The 17,016-nt window shown below is 38.8% G+C and overlaps 1 protein-coding gene across 4 annotated transcripts in view; it reads right to left on the minus strand.

Moving 5' to 3' along the window:
- Positions 1 to 1,854: 1,854 nt before the first annotated feature.
- Positions 1,855 to 17,016, minus strand: part of LOC149231557 (uncharacterized) — a 311,618-nt gene continuing 296,456 nt past the window's right edge. Inside the window, exon 5 of one of the 4 annotated variants that reach the window (XM_089376320.1) lies at positions 1,855 to 2,200. In XM_089376320.1, coding sequence (XP_089232446.1) covers positions 2,116 to 2,200 — 85 coding nt within the window. In that variant the 3' untranslated portion in view covers positions 1,855 to 2,115. The remainder of the gene's footprint in view (positions 2,201 to 17,016) is intronic. The other 3 variants (XM_089376319.1, XM_089376318.1, XM_089376317.1) reach the window with 3 other exon arrangements.

Consider the following 17,016-nt stretch of genomic DNA (forward strand, 5'->3'; position numbering starts at 1 on the left):
CCTCTAGAAGTTACGGTATAAATGCCCTTTATAATTAGGTCAGTTATCCAATATTTTTCCCAGCCTTGTGAGAAAAAGTATGCATGCTATTGTTTTCCAAAGGCTATCTTCTAATTAAGGATGCTAAAGAGTTAGATGCATTAGCTTGCTCTGAATTTATTGCAATTTTAGTAGCTCTAAGGAAGAGGATATAAGACTTCATTGTATATACCATTCCACTTTTATTTTCAACATTCTTGTAAATATTCCTTTGTTATTATAAGAGGTATTTTCAAAGCAAAGAAAAATGATTAGCCATAACGTCTCCCTTGGTCCCAAGAGCCACCATGCAATTTCAACGTGTATTCTCTGTTTAGGGCATTCCACAAACTTATGTCCCACTTTCTTGATCTCAAACTATATCAATGAATCTCTCTTTAATTTTGGCTTAATGAAACTATGTTTTTGATGGTGTTAAAACTACCCAATTCTTGTTGTTCTTCAAGCTCCATAAATAATCACTAATTGTGAAATGAAACATAAATGCAATAAAGAATCATTTAAATAGCTAGTAAGATGACAAGTATTATGGTTTTGATCTAACTTGCAAAGAAAGATAATAAAGTAGAAAATGTTACAAATATATGACATGAAAACAAAAAGCTTTCTTAAATGTAGTTGCAGTTTAGTAAATAGTCGAATCACCATGTGTTGACATAATATATAAGTAATTTTCTTCAGCCAATAAGCATCCCCTCTATCTTTCACTGCGATTGGAGAGTCTATTGCTTTTAAAGCCATATTCATTGTGATGTTCCTTTTTCTGGTGTTCCTTATGTCATCATTAGGATGGACTTTCAGGGTTGGAGGCAGATAGGTCACAGGTGCAGGTTTACGTCATCAACTGGCCCATGGGCTTTTCGAGATGTTTTATGGGGTCTAGATGAGTTCACTTGCAATCTTCCATCATCAGGATTGATTTTGCATAGCTCGCTTTTCATTCCATTGCATTTTGATAATTCTTGTAGAATGGAGTTATTATTGTGCCAAACTCAATTAATTATGCTTAAAGTGGCATTTCGAGAGAAATACTTGACGGAACATTTTAGTGTAATAGCCTGTTGGAACCAAAACAAGAAAATATATAAGATGAGATGGTTAGTAGGGATTTTCAATGGCCTGAGGAGGCATGATGGGCAATTTACCATTTTCCCACATTAAAAAGATATTTTAATTGAGAGAAATGTGCTCAACGATTAAAATAATAATAAAATAGGAGCTTCTAGAGGGGTCCATCGGATCTATAAAAAAAGGAGAAGACCATTAGAGGACATCTTGGATTCAATCTTTCTTTTTGTGTGAGAGGTTTGAGAACCCAATTTTTCTACATCATTTGTAGCCCCAAGACGGAAACTCTCTGGTGATTTAGTGAGACTGGGCGAGTACCCATCTCCCCTTGGTGAATTCATCCAAAATTCATAGGAGATCATTGTAGTGTCATTTCAGTTCAGTTTGGAGGGTTCACACAACATTGGAGCAGATTCTTGAGGCCAGTTCTATCTCAGATATATCAGTGGTTTCCGCATGTAAAACCCCAATATATATATATATATATATAAAGCTGAAATTATTTCTGCTCATTATATTGTCATTTGCAGTTCTATGTTCCTAAATTTTACATGGCAATATTTTGTTTATGAATGGAAATTTTATGTGAAATACTTTGAGTTAAATTTCAAGAAATTTTCCAAGTTTTTGCATTTGGAACATTACAGTCATATAAAAACATAGTGCATTTCCTGAGCACATGTTCAATCTTCTTCAGTAGGTAACAGCAAAGCTATATCAATTGAAATCTGAAATCAAAAAAATTCTGGTACATATAACGAAAGGATTGTGAAAGAAATCAAAAACAAAAGATAATGAACAACTAGGTTGAAATAGATTACTGTTTCTTTGTCAATTTGTGTACCATATCAACTGCTCATAGGATGATGTTTACAATCATTCCAGCAAAAATAGTAATAGAAAAAGATAAAACCAAGAAGTTCTATTTGGCAGGCAAGACAGCTAAAAATAAACAGTGATCCTGCATTTAGGTTTCATATATATCACCTTATAGTAGAAGCATAATCTCTATACAAATGCAGTGCTTTCTTTCAACCACTGTATGTACTCTTTACTTCCTTCTGTGATTGGAACAGCTATTACTTCTGGAACCCTTGACATACAACAAAAGTATACAATAAGTTTTCCAAACCATAAGATATTATATTCTGTTAAGTGAAAAAAATTATTTGACTTCACAACCGACACAAATGCACCGCAAATAACATTGGTCTAAGTAGAATATGGCCGAAATAGATACAGCGCACTAGGTTGAAATTAATTTATTCTCCTTTCGGGTCATTTATTGAAAACATCATGATCAGAAGACCGTATTTGGCACCATTCAGAAGACAGCAATCGATGTCAATATATATTAACCTAAAGAAAACGTAAGGCTTAACTTGGTATGAGAAAGTCTGCAGAAAATACACCAATGACACTACATTTGTGAAATCAATAATATACCTTGTATACGCTATATACTATATGCAGTTAAACAGCTCTGTATGTGTATTATAAACACAAACATACATATATCAGAAAGGTGTTTAATATGTCAAAATTGGTATGAATTTGTTTATTGCACCCAAATATAGACTTGTGTTTTTTTTAGTGTTCCATGTGGACGCATCCCCAGGGTTGGGTGCATGCACCCCTCGCTCCCCATGCACCCGGGACGAGGAGTCTACTGGGGGTGCATTTCTCCACGCACCCTTTTTGGGGAGTCATGGGGAGATGAAAGGGGGTGCGTTTCCCCAATGTGTGGGACGAGACTCCCCAAAAGGGGTGCGTTTGGGTGTCCCCCCTCAAGACTTCAGTATCTAATATATAATATATAGTAATATACTAACGTGTTTTGCTTTCAATTTAGATTCTAGAATGATGAATTTAATTTTAAAACCAATGTAGATTGTAGAATGATGAATGATGAATGATATGGATCAATGTATTATATTTCATTATTGAATTTCATAGTATGGATGAATAATGAGTATGTCATATGAATGATGTATGTATCAAAATGAATGATGAGGATGCATCAATGTATGTCATTATTTAATTCAATTACGAATTTAAATTTTATGTGTGGATCAAATTTGAATTTTCAATTTATTGGTATCCATATTACTATTAGTCAATTTAATATTTATGCTTTCATTATTGAACAATGAATATGAACTTGAATTATATATATATATATATATATATATATATATATATCAGTGTTCCACGGGGACGCGTCCCCCAGGGTCGGGTGCGCGCACCCCTCGCACCCCACGCACCCAGGACGGGGGGATGTCTGGGGAAACGTTTCCCCACGTCCCCCTTTTGGGGAGACGCAGGGAGATGTAGGGGGGGACGTTTCCCTAGTGTGGGGGACGCGACTCCCCAAAAAGGGGATGCCCCTCAATATGGGCTATACGTCCCCCGTTAAATTTGCTTGTAAACAATGATTTATGACAAGGAAAACCTAATATTTGACCATATTTCCATACTAATGCTATGCAATTCATGGTAATGTTAAATTCTTAAAGTAAAAGTGACATTCTCCTTTATCTTTCATTTTCATCCTCTTACTTAAATTTTTAACATTACCATGAAATGACTTAGGATGTTTGAGAGTGGTTTTGACCTCATTGGATTTCATATGGAGAAAGTAGAATTTTAGATCTCACTCAAAATCCAGCAGACTTAACAGTTTTTCAGGAATTCAGGATTCGATGGATTCCAATGTTTCCATTGCATTTTGTCATGTAGAAGTGTAAGGAATTAGTATTTAATCAGGAGCACCAAGCCCTCTTTGTACTTTAGAGTGACTTTTAGACTCATCACTCCACTGTTTTTGAGTTTTAGTTATATCAATTTACTATTTCAGTATTCAGATTTCAATATCTATTATAGTCTATTATGCTTAGTACTAATTAGATTCTAGAATGATGAATTCTAATTTTAAATCAATTTAGAATCTAGAATGATGAATTTAATTTTTAAATCAATGTAGATTATAGAATGGTGAATAATGAATAATGAATAATGAATATGGATTGGAGTATTTCATTATTGAATCTCGTGATCTATGGATGAATCATGTATGTATTAGTAAGGATGATGAGTATGGATCAATGTATTTCATTATTTAATTCAATTATGTATGTATCATTGTATTTATGCTTTCATTATTCAATATGAGTTTTGAAATATATATATATTAAAAAGGAAAAAAATAAATATATACCCCGACGTCCCCCCGTCCCCCCTAAATTTCCCTAAAATTTGAGGGTACTCCCACACGTCCCCCTTGTGCGTCTCCTAGCACCCGCGTCTCCCCGTCCCGGAGTCTTGGTGGAACATTGATATATATATATATATATATATATATATATATATATAATTAAAAATTATGTACCCCGACGTCCCTCGCACCCTCGAAATTTCCCTAAAATTTAAGGGTACTTCCACACATCTCCCCGCACCGGAGTCTTGGTGGAACATTGGTTTTTTCTTGAATTAAGCAAAAATTAACTGGACATCAAGAGGGTACAGAAAAACAAATATGGATCCTAACTTTCTAACAGAGTAAATGCAATGGTTCATTTCTATAAATGCATGATTCAACATATTGTGACCAAAAGGGTAACTATTATAAATGACTGTTGTAACAGTGAAAGTTCTAACATGATTGTTGTTACAATGACTTGAGTTGCTGCCACCCAAAGTTGTCAATTTAAATCAGGGTTTGAATAGAAGAGAGGGTGGGAAATTGCAATGTCATTTTTTTAATCGATAGGAAACCTGCAAATAAGAAACCCATCAAAAGATTCACAACAAAGTCATGCCATGGACGAACATTTTTGAGAGAATAAACCCTAAGTTGCTGTCTTTACTTTGTGTAGCATAAAAACTTAAGCTGAAGCACGAAGACTAATAGCTTGTAGACTTGAATGTAAAAATATACACAGGTATTTAATAATAATAATTTATTAAGTATAAGATGATATAAGAAGATTTGAATGTTACAATGAGGCCCTTCTTTTATACCAAAACAGGTGACCTTTCGTGAATGGGCATGTCTTTTAGATATGCCTTTTCACTTAACTTAATGACTATTTAACCTAACTAATATTTGATTATGTAATATTTATATTTATTTAATTGTTATGAATTATATTCATAACATAGCCCCTTCCTTCAGAAGCTTTGTCCTCAAAGCTATATTGCTGGCAATTGTCTTTGCGGTGGTTGTCGTCTTGGCATATGGGAGGTGGAAGGTCTCTAGTGGCTCAGCGTCTATAATTCGCTAATAACTCTATTTTTGAGTCCAAGGTTGTCTTCTTTTGTTCCCTTCTCTCTTTTTTTTTAATAAATTATTATTATTATTATTATTTTTTTAATTTTTTTTAAATATATATATATATATATATATAATATAATTTTTATTTTTATTTTTAACTTTATAACTTACTAAGCCCTGACCGAATCACCCTTCCCAAATTAATACTGTAATAAGGTCCACTGGACGTCGAAGGTAGAATCGGGCGGCTCTATGAGTGGATGTAACTGTAAAAATTGACAGCGATGAATGGATTCATAACAAGACACAGCGACGTGGAACCAAAAACTGTCACGCTTTTTCTGTCGATTCCTGCTCATCCGTGTTTGATAATTATAAGCTCGGACCACCGAGTGATCCACAGTAATTATCGCTCGAACCACTAAGTGACCCACAAAATAGGATTCATTACAAGGCACAACGACGTGGAACCAAAAATTTTCGCGCTTTTTCTGTTGATTCCTGCTCCTCCGTGTTTGATAATTATAAGCTCAGACCACCGAGTGACCCACAGTAATTATCGCTCGAACCACTAAGTGACCCATGGTATCCACAAAATACGACATGCTGTAAGTATATCTCGAGCCAAGCCAATTATATGCTCGTTCGAATGCACCGTCGCCACCGTTGACCTTCAGACACAGTGCTTGATGGTAGAGACTGTAACATTTTAACTGTATCGGTTTGTTCGAATGGCAAGGAAAGGTTGCAGTGGATGGTAGGGTAATACTATGAATGGGTGATACTGTCACACTGTTAATAAAGTGGCCATCCTCTTTAGAAAATAATATCAGACGTATTTCACGAGTAATCTCTTGATGGTACAGCGCAATCATAGAGTTCTCTGACTTGTGAAATCCGTGGACCATTGGCCATTCAAATTCGCATTGTATTGTATAGAGAATGTTGTAATTTTTTAATTCAAAGACCTTAAATTGCCTTTGGGCCTGTTTATAGAAAATACCCTTGCAGTTGGGAATGTCAAAGTCAAAACGTGATTTCCACATATCTGCTTGTAAATGGTGTGTTAACTCTACGAGTTCCTGTTGATAGAATGATTCAATTGGAACTGTTTCCAATAAATTTTCCCCATTTGCAGCTATGTTAACTATTACCAAGGAATCGTTGTGCTCATTGTAGCAGAATGTTAAGCAAAATGCTCCTTTTGTGAAATTCAACTTGCTTATAATTCTGGTCGTTTCTCGATCAAATATGAGCACAGATTTTGCATTGTCAGATTTCATAAACAGATTGCGATCGCTGATACAAACTTTCATGATGTGAGTATCAAATTGCTGTACGTGAAAGTCACGAAATAAATTCATCTGTTTGCATTTATTCGAAATTGTAGGGTTTGAGCTGATTTCTCTCAGATGTAGTTTTTTCCAGCAGTGGTTGGATTTTTCGATCATTGTGGGACGATGTGGAACAACCGTGGCCTGCGGTGGTAAGTTTGCGCTTTCCAAATTGATACAAAGTTGAGTAATGAAATCATGCAACTGAGTGCCCCTGATTTCACCTTCTCCTCTCTTAAGTTGATTAAAAAGATTTTGGACAAGGCCTCTCAACTCCATTGATGGATATTTCTTGTTAAAATTGGAAACTAGGGCCAAACTTCATGTGGGTCATCTTATTCATGGCTGATAATATTTTATTAGATTCCTCTCGTCGAGAGGTGTAGGATTGATATAAAGATCATCCGATTCCGATAAGTATTCATGGAGATATGAATTTATTTTGATTAGGGAATTATTATCAAGCCGACCTACAACTCATGTAGGCTCAGAAGCCCAACAGTCGCATCTATTCAAACATCATCAGTTGTGTATAAATACAAGAGGACTTTTCCTCATTTTCACTCACTCATCTCATCACATCTCTCTCTCTACTGCGCAGAAAAGAGTCTCTTCTCTACTACACAGAAAAGGGTCTCTCCCTCACACATGTGAAGCCAGAAGCTGCTAAAACTGAAGCTGCAATTGCAGAAGTAAAGTTTGACCTGCGTGGACTAGAAGATATCCTCATCTGAACTGCGCTGTAGGTTCATCTGAACCTCCTCTGGAAGCCACAACTTTTGGTGGTGGAATCAAGTCAATCCGATGGACGGTTTGCAAGATATCGACTGCCCTAGTTTGAAGGAAGCTGCTGAAACTGAAGCTGCAACTGCAGAAGTAAAGTTTGACCTGCGTGGACTAGAAGATCTCCTCATCTGAACTGCGCTGTAGGTTCATCTGAACCTCCTCTGGAAGCCACAACTTTTGGTGGTGGAATCAAGCCGATCCGATGGTCAGTTTGTGAGATATCGTCTGCCCTAGTTTGATGATGAAGCCGCTAATGCTGACGCTGTTGATCTAGGGTTTGCTACTGTTGATATGAATCAAATTTATTGTACTATTTCTCTCTGCTGAATTATTGAAGATAAAAGAAGATTTGATCAAAGGGTTTCCCCACACATTGTGGGGTTTGTCCCTGGCTAGCCGCCACATCTTGTGTCTCTTGTCTTGGCTTGTTTTTTGTCGATCGTTTAATGTTCTATCTGCACTTTACTTTATGTACAACAGTACATGTGATTGCTAATCTGTGGAATATAATAAGAAAAAGAAGTAAACTGTTATAAGCATAGAACATACCATAACTTAACATGGTATCAGAGCTGAGGTGAAGACAAAGCCCAAGCAAGAGCAAGAGCAATCACCGAAGAGAAGATTGGCAAAGCTATCTTAAAAGAACGATGGGGTCCTCAACACTCTTTCCTGCCGAAGACAAGCTCCGTGAGAAAGCTGACTATCACGGATGGAAGATGTCTATCGATCTAACCCTTGAGGATCAAGGAGTGTTGGATCATGTGAGAGGCAATATTGTTGAGCCTCCATCAAATGTGCCTCCTGCTGCCAGGAAGAAATGGAAGAACGGAGAAATTAAAGCGAAGAAGATTATCCGGGACTCTATCGACAAGCGCTTGGTGCCTACATCTCTGAACTAGATACCTCCAAGGAAATCTACGATAGACTGGTGAATTTATTTAAAGTTAATGATGCAAATCAAGTTTTGTTTCTTAAAAATAAGCTGAGGGAAATCAAGAAGGGTAAAGATGAGAATATGCAAGCATACTTCTTAAAAATCACCGAGATCAAGAACGATCTCCTATCTATTGGGGAGACTATTACTGACAAAGAAATAGCACTCACGACTCTTGGAGGATTACCATACGAATGGTACGTGTTTAGACTACTCTTCTGAACAATAATATAATTCCTAGTTTCGAGAAATTAATGGCTAGATGCATTCAAGAAGAAACAAGGGTAGAAGAGCAAGAAATGCCCTTGCCTAAAGGTCCTCCTATTGCCTTTTCTTCTCATGTTAAGAAGAAAATGCTGGACCTAAAGGACGATGTTACATCTGCGATAAAGCAGGTCACTATGCAAGGGAGTGCCCTGATAAAAGGGAATCACACCGGGACGATGATCAAAATCTCTCTCATGGTAATCGAAGGGATGGAAAATTCAATAGCAAAGGTAAAAAGAATGCTGGAAATCAAGGAAGAGGACAACCATTCAAGAAGGCTAGAAACTCCAGAATGTATTAAATGCACCTAACCTCAAAAAGAACCTGGTGTCCATCTCGGCAATGGAAGGCAAAGGCTACAAGGTAACCTTCAGCGATGGCAAGGTACGTGTATCAGAAAATAATGTTAAAGGTGCCTTTACTCTTGGGTTTCGTGCTGATTCATTATATCAGGTCGATGGAAGTCTACTAGGTGTCATGTCTTACGACACATCTCTTTAGTCCAAACTTTGGCATCAGAGGTTTGCCTACCTTCATTATAAAGCTCTACTCGGTGTAGGACAAATGGTGACAGGGATGCCCGAATTCTGAGTAGAGAAAGAAGGTGTGTGTCCAGGATGTGCTGAAGGAAAGCTCAAAAAGGGGACCATTCCCCTCAAGCCTAAGCAAGACCTCCGATATATTACAGTTGGTTCACTCAGGCATATTTGAGGCTGGCATTAAGAGGGAGACTACTACACCACATACTCCTGAGTAGAATGGTGTGGCGAAAAGGAAGAACCATACGATTATGGAAGCTGTCTCTATGGATAGATGATGCTTGATGTGGAGGAACCCATGGATCTTATTTATCCACCTGAGCCTCCCTCTTCTAGAAAGAGGCCTTCATGGCTTAGGGGGATACTTGATGATGCTGAAAGACATGCTGCACCTTGAGGAACCTTCCGTCAAAGTAAGAAACCTAACAGGTATCAGGGATACTTGACCATCATGAGCACGATCATACAAAATGAGCCTTCATCATTCTCAGATGCCGTCAAGCATCAAGTATGGAAGGATGCTATGACTATAGAATATGAGTCTATTATGGAGAATGATGTCTGGGAAGTAGTTCCCAGACCCCAGGACAAGACAATTGTCACTTCTAAATGGATTTACAAGATAAAGCATGCAGCAGATGGAAGTACGAAAAAGTATAAGGCTCGTTTTGTTGCCCGTGGTTTCTCCCAAAAGGAAGGTATAGACTATGATATTTGCACCTGTTGCCAGATATACGACCATCTGCTTGATCATAGCCCTTGTGGCTTCACAAGGATGGAACCTACATCAGATGGATGTCAAGACCGCGTTCTTGCACGGTTCAATCAAAGAAGAGGTCTATGTGGAGCAACCCAAAGGATTTGAGATTTATGATTGAAAATCTCATGTATGCAGGTTGAAGAAGGCTCTTTATGGGCTGAAGCAAGCACCCCGAGCATGGTATGAGAGGATCGATAGCTACTTGATGAAGCTGGGATTCACTAGGAGTGAAGCCGATCCTAACCTTTACTTTAAGGTTGAAGATGACAAGCCTCTCATACTGGTGCTATATGTGGATGACCTCTTTCTAACAGGTGCAGACCCTCTCATTCACAAATGTAAGAGGGAGTTGGCCTCTAAATTTGAAATGAAGGACCAAGGACTTGAAGTGTGGCAGAAGCAAAGGGAAATTTTCCTATCTCAAGGAAAATATGTGGTAAAGATATTGGAAAGATTCGGTATGATGGACTGCAAGCCTGTGACTACCTCGAGGATCTTAACTCTCAAAAGTTATATGGTAGTGATGTCGGACCAGATTTGGGAAATGCCTCTGAGTTTCATAAACTCATTCGCATTGATGTTCTTGGCGAACCTCCGTCCGAACATATGTTTTGCAGTTAGCATTGTGAGCTCATATTTGGTTGAGCCTCACTGGATCAATGCTAAGAATCTTCTGAGATATCTTCATGGCACAATTACTAATAGGTTAAGATACACTGCCGGAGATGTGAGACTACTTGGATATAATTATGCCGATTGGATAGGCAGTGTGGTGGACTGTAAGAGCATTTCTGGGTGTTGTTTCACCTTGGGATCCGCTTTGATATCCTGGATGAGCAGGAAGCAGAAGTTGGTGGCTTTGAGCACCACCGAAGCAGAATATATTGCTGCTAGCATGGCTTCTTGTGAGGCAGTCTGGTTGCGAAAGCTCTTCAGTAAGCTGTTTGGATTTACATTGGATACCATTGTGATTCTCTGTAACAACCAGAGGTGGGATTCGATTATTGAGGAATCCCGTATTCGTTGATTGCTCCAACAGAGACATCATCTGGGATATGGTAAGTCGATGAGCAAGGAGGCTCCATCGCATTAAGATGATGTATAGGTCGATACACCTTGTCAAAGCCCCAAGAAAAGATCTAATCTGTGATTTTCCCAAACGACTTGGAGTCATCAAGAAACCCTTGTACAAGGGTCCTGCATGTTGCATACATTGAGCTTTGGGAGCTCTAAGGGCTTGCAGTTCTTATTGGAGCAACATATGACCATAGGGTGACTCACCCTCCCCTAGTGGTGCGCACTGGAACAAGATGATTCGCTCTCTTGTGGGACAAGATGATTCGCTCTCTTGTGGAACAGGATGATTCGCTCTCTTGTGTAGCAGGATTGATGTGTTCTCCTGTGAGGCCTGGATTGATGTGTTCTCCATGGCGACTGTAGCAGGATTGATGTGTTCTCCTGTGAGGCCTGGATTGATGTGTTCTCCATGGCGATTGTAGCAGGATTGATGTGTTCTCCTGTGAGGCCTGGATTGATGTGTTCTCCATGGCAATTGTAGCAGGATTGATGTGTTCTCCTGTGAGGACAGGATTGATTAGTTCTCCTGTCGAGGCATCCTACCCATGCAGTCTGGGACTCATGGGAAGTACCTCTCATCTGATCAATGAGCAGGGAAATGAAATTAGGGACCATAGTAGTACCGATGGACGCATCATTGTATCTACCGTACTCCCTACGCTAGGATGACCTCCATTGATCTGGGACCAGTGGTAGGAGTTGTACCATACTATGAAACTGACTTCGAGTCGGTTGAGACTGGTCTGGGACCAGTGGTACATACTCTGAGACTGACTTCGTGTCAGTGCAGTACTGGTTTGGGACCAGTAAGAGTGGTACATACTATGGCGCTGACTTCGGGTTGGTTGAAACTGATCTGGGACTAGTGGTACACTCTCTGAGACTGCGATACTGGTCTGGGACCAGTGGTAGGAGTGGTACCTACTATGAAGCTGACTTCAGGTCGGTTGAGATTGGTCTGGGACCAGTGGTACGCACTCAGTGGAGGATGATATTAGTCTAGGACCAGTGGAGTTGTACTCACTATGACGCTAACTTCGGGTTGGTTGAGACTGGTCTGGGACCAGTGGTACATACTCTGAGACTGACTTTGAGTCAGTATGATACATCCTCGATCATTTCTTCTTCTTCATAATTCGGACAAAAGCAGAGCAGAACAGAACAATGCAAGAGTAGAGCAGAATAGAGTAGAACAATACAGATCAGTACAGGGCAGAACAAGACAAAGCAGAACAGGCAGAATAGAGCAGAGCAGGGCAAGGGTCAGGCTGTACAGGGCAGTGCATTTGATGGATGAATAGTAGTGACCGTCAGACAGATTGCAGATGAAGTTCTCCCTAGTTGAGAGGGAGTGTTAAAATTGGCAACTAGGGCCAAACTTCATGTGGGTCATCTTATTCATGGCTGATAATATTTTTATTAGATTCCTCTCGTCGAGAGGTGTAGGATTGATATAAAGATCATCTGATTCCGATAAGTATTCATGGAGATATGAATTTATTTTGATTAAGGGAATTATTATCAAGCTGACCTACAACTCATGTAGGCTCAGAAGCCCAACAGTCACATCTATTCAAACATCATCAGTTGTGTATAAATACAAGAGGACTTTTCCTCATTTGCACTCACTCATCTCATCACAACTCTCTCTCTATTGCGCAAAAAAGAGTCTCTTCTTTACTGCATAGAAAAGGGTCTCTCCCTCACACATGTGAAGTCAGAAGCCGCTGAAACTGAAGCTGCAACTGCAGAAGTAAAGTTTGACCTACGTGGACTAGAATATCTCCTCATCTGAACTGCGCTGTAGGTTCATTTGAACCTCCTTTGGAAGCCGCAACTTTTGGTGGTGGAATCAAGTCAATCCGACGGACGATTTGCAAGATATCGACTGCCCTAGTTTGAAGGAAGCTGCTGAAACTGAAGCTGCAATTGTAGAAGTAAAGTTTGACCTGCGTGGACTAGAAGATCTCCTCATTTGAACTGCGCTGTAGGTTCATCTGAACCTCCTTTGGAAGCCGCAACTTTTGGTGGTGGAATCAAGCTGATTCAGATATCGTCTGCCCTAGTTTGATGATGAAGCCGCTAACGCTGATGCTGCTGATCTAGGGTTTGCCACTGCTAATATGAATCAGATTTATTGTACTATTTCTCTCTGCTGAATTATTGAATTGTGTCTCTTGTCTTGGCTTGTTTTCTATCGATCGTTTAATGTTCTATCTGCACTTTACTTTATGTACATGTGATTACTAATTTGTGGAATATAATAAGAAAAAGAAGTAAACTGTTATAAGCATAGAATATACCATAACTTAACATTTCTTGCACAGGTGACCCCAGAATGATGCCAGTGATTGTAACCTGTCTGACAAGTTAAGATCGTCTTCTTTCAGTTTTTCACACCCTCCTTGAGTAAGGTACTCTATTACAACTTTTGCTTGCTGTGGGGTTTTAATTACCTTAGCAGTTTGCTGCTTATTAGCCTTCGGATTAGCATCACTCTCATCTGAACTGTCCTCTTCACTACTCTCTTTCTTGGCAATTTTTGCTGGTTGTTGGGTCTTTGTTACCTTAACATTCTGTTTCTTTGCCTTTGGCTCATCATCACTCTCATCTTCCTTATCACAACCATTGTTGAGATTTTCTTCATGTGGATCTCTGTCACTACGACCAAGTTTATTTTTACCTTTATTAAAAGTAGTGTTTTGTGCCTTCTTCTCATCATTTTGATCATGGTTTTCTTCCTTATTATTGATTTCCTTTCGACATTCATTAACTTCTGCAATTGATTTTTCTAATCGCTGAAATGCTTCTTGAATACTAAACTGCTTGACGTAATCAAGACGTGAACGTAATGGCACATTGTGCGATGAACAACGTTCAAAGACTCGCATGATTATATCGTGTGCCATGGCTTTGATACCACTGTAGCATAAAAACTTAGGCTGAAGCACGAAGACTGATAGCTTGTAGACTTGAATGTAAAAATACACACAGGTATTTAATAATAATAATTTATTAATATATAAAATTGTATAAGATGATATAAGATGATTTGAATGTTACAATGAGGCCCTGCTTTTATACCTCAGCAGGTGACCTTTCGTGAATGGGCATGTCTTTTAGACATGCCTTTTCACTTAACTTAATGACTATTTAACCTAACTAATATTTGATTATGTAATATTTATATTTATTTTATTTATTTAATTGTTATGAATTATATTCATAACACTTTGATGCAAAATGACAGAATACTTACGATCTTTGAAAATTATTCATTGCTCTTTCCAAATTTTTGATCATCCTGTGTTCATTCTATGTACTAGTCTACAAGTCAAAGCATTCACTGTAAGAAGGAAAGCCAATATACATGTCGGAAAACCAATAAAAATTTTGTAGGACTTTTATGATGTTAAAATAGGGCCAAACTCCATGTGGGTCATCTTATTTATGACAGCCGATATTTTTATTGGATCCCTCTCATCGAGAGGTGTAGGATTGATCTAAAGATCATCCAATTTCGATAAGTATTTATGAAGTTATGAATTTATTTATGTTATAAAACAAATTGTCAAGTCGGCTAGCAACTTGTGTAGGCTCAGAAGCCCAATAGTCATGCCTATTCATCATCCACGTTTTAGTATAAATAGAAGAGGACTTGAAGTCATTTTTGGAGACACACTTCTTGTGATCTCCTCTCCACGTCTTTGGGTTTTTGGAGAAGGAGAAATGTTGAGAGTAAACGCTAGTGTATGATGCCCTAGTCGCAGGTCATAAAGACAGGACATACGCAGGTCATAAAGACACTTATGTACAGGTCATGGAGACAATGATATGCTGTTCATGGAGACAGTGATACGCTGTTCATGATAGGACATTATACGCTGTGTAAAGGTGACCGTAATAAGCCCTAGCCGTAGTCACAAATGGAGACACCTAGCCGCAGTAAGGGAATTCATACGCTGTAATGGAGACTATATATGCACAGCGTGGAGACTCTATACGTTCATGGAAACATTTGTATATACACAGCTATGGAGACTATCTACGCACAACATAAAGACCTCTCTGCGCAGTTAGACATTGATAAACAGTCAACATAATGCCCTCATCATTTATACGCAGGGCAGAGGAACTCCACACGCAGTCATGGAAACTCATGCATATAATGCAGACTATATACGCAGCAATGGAGCAAACACACAGCTACGTGATGCCCTAATCCGTTGACAATGGAGCAAACACACAGCTACATGAAGACCCTAATCCGTTGTCAATAGAGACATATATACACAGTTATGAAACCATATACGCAGTCATGATATACGCATTGAGAACAACGCTGTCATGATATACGCATGGAGAGCACCATATACGCTGTCAAGAAATATGCAGCAAGAATGCATCTTACTTTCTGGGCCAAAGCATATTTTGGCATATGTATAGATCAGTATATATATGTGTGTTGATCTGAGCTCTTGCTAGCTCGTATACCCTCAGCAGTAATGAACGTTATTCTTGGTTATAATATCAGAACTCAATCCTGATCATAATAATCTCATCTCGGCATCAATTTAAGGATGAGCTTCTCAAACGTTGTCACAACTTTAATGGAAGTATATTCATTATACTAATTGAAGCCTATTGACAGCATAAGGTAGATTAGATGGACAACATGTAAACCTTTGAGTATTGTAGGTGACAACGTGGCTCATAAGGCAACCTTAAGGCTTGAAGGGTTGTTAGCAAGGCTAGAAGTTACAGTCATAAAGGGCAGCATGATGATGAATGAGATCATGAACATGGGCAACATGATGATGAATGAGACCATGGAAGATGTAGCATAGTGAACATGATAAGGAGCAGCATGATGATTTGAGCAGATGAGAACAACTCAGTCATCTAGGTCCAGCATTGTGATGGGGCAACATGGTGCTACACGGTAAGGTGCAGCAAATGGACGAGATGCAGCACCTTGATAGGAGAAGGAGTCATCTTAGAGAATTAGTTGAAGCAATATGTCTTCAACTGATCTCTGCAGATATGGAAAGTCAAAGTGTTGACTTCTTTTGTAAATGTACTATCTCTCTCGCTTTCTCTGCTGAACTTTGAAGAACATAAAAGAAGAATTGATCAAGGGTTTCCCCACAATGTGGGGTTTGTCCCTGGCTAGCACCACATCTTGTGTCCTCTTTGTCTTGGCTTGTCTTCTGCGATTTATATTTATGTTCTATCTGTAGTTTACTTTAATGCTGATGTGATTGCTAACCTGGAAAAGTTTTTGAGTTATCTGTGAAAATTGAAATAAATTGCTCTAGCATAGAACATACCTAAAATTAACATGGTATCAGAGGTGAGGTGAAGACAATGCCCAAGCAAGAGTGAAAGAGCAATCACCGAAGACAGTTGGGATAGGACAAAAGGATCAATGGGTTCCTCATCCCTCTTCTAATTCACCAAGGGTGAAGTCGAAGCAGAAAATATTATCAGAATGGCGCAGCGGAAGTTTCTGATGGCCTACCTAAAGATCACTTCATTGGGAAGTTCAGATCTAAGGATGGAAGGAAAGGCGGATGCCATGGTTGCAATAAGTTTGGCCATTATGCGAAGGAGTGTCCGAATGGAAGGGACACATCACTTGATAAAGATAACAATCACTCCAGGGATGGAATAATAGGTAATGCAGGTCATCAAGGAAATGGCCGGCTCTTCAAAGGAAGCAAGATTCGTGACTGAAATAGAAAAGAGCGTGCATTTAAGTTAACCAACTCAAATATATCTAAGAATGAGAGTAGGTTTATGGATACCCATTTTGAACACATCTAAGAGTGGGTGTATGGATACCCAACTCAAATACAACTTAGAGTTGGTTTACGAATACACAATTGAATATAGTGGGCTCAAAATTCAACTAAGGTTGGGTGTATGCATATATC

The sequence above is a fragment of the Pinus tabuliformis genome, chromosome J, assembly GCF_031772625.1.
Source record: "Pinus tabuliformis cultivar Carrire ecotype Pingquan chromosome J, CPIR1, whole genome shotgun sequence".
Lineage (NCBI taxonomy): Eukaryota > Viridiplantae > Streptophyta > Pinopsida > Pinales > Pinaceae > Pinus > Pinus tabuliformis.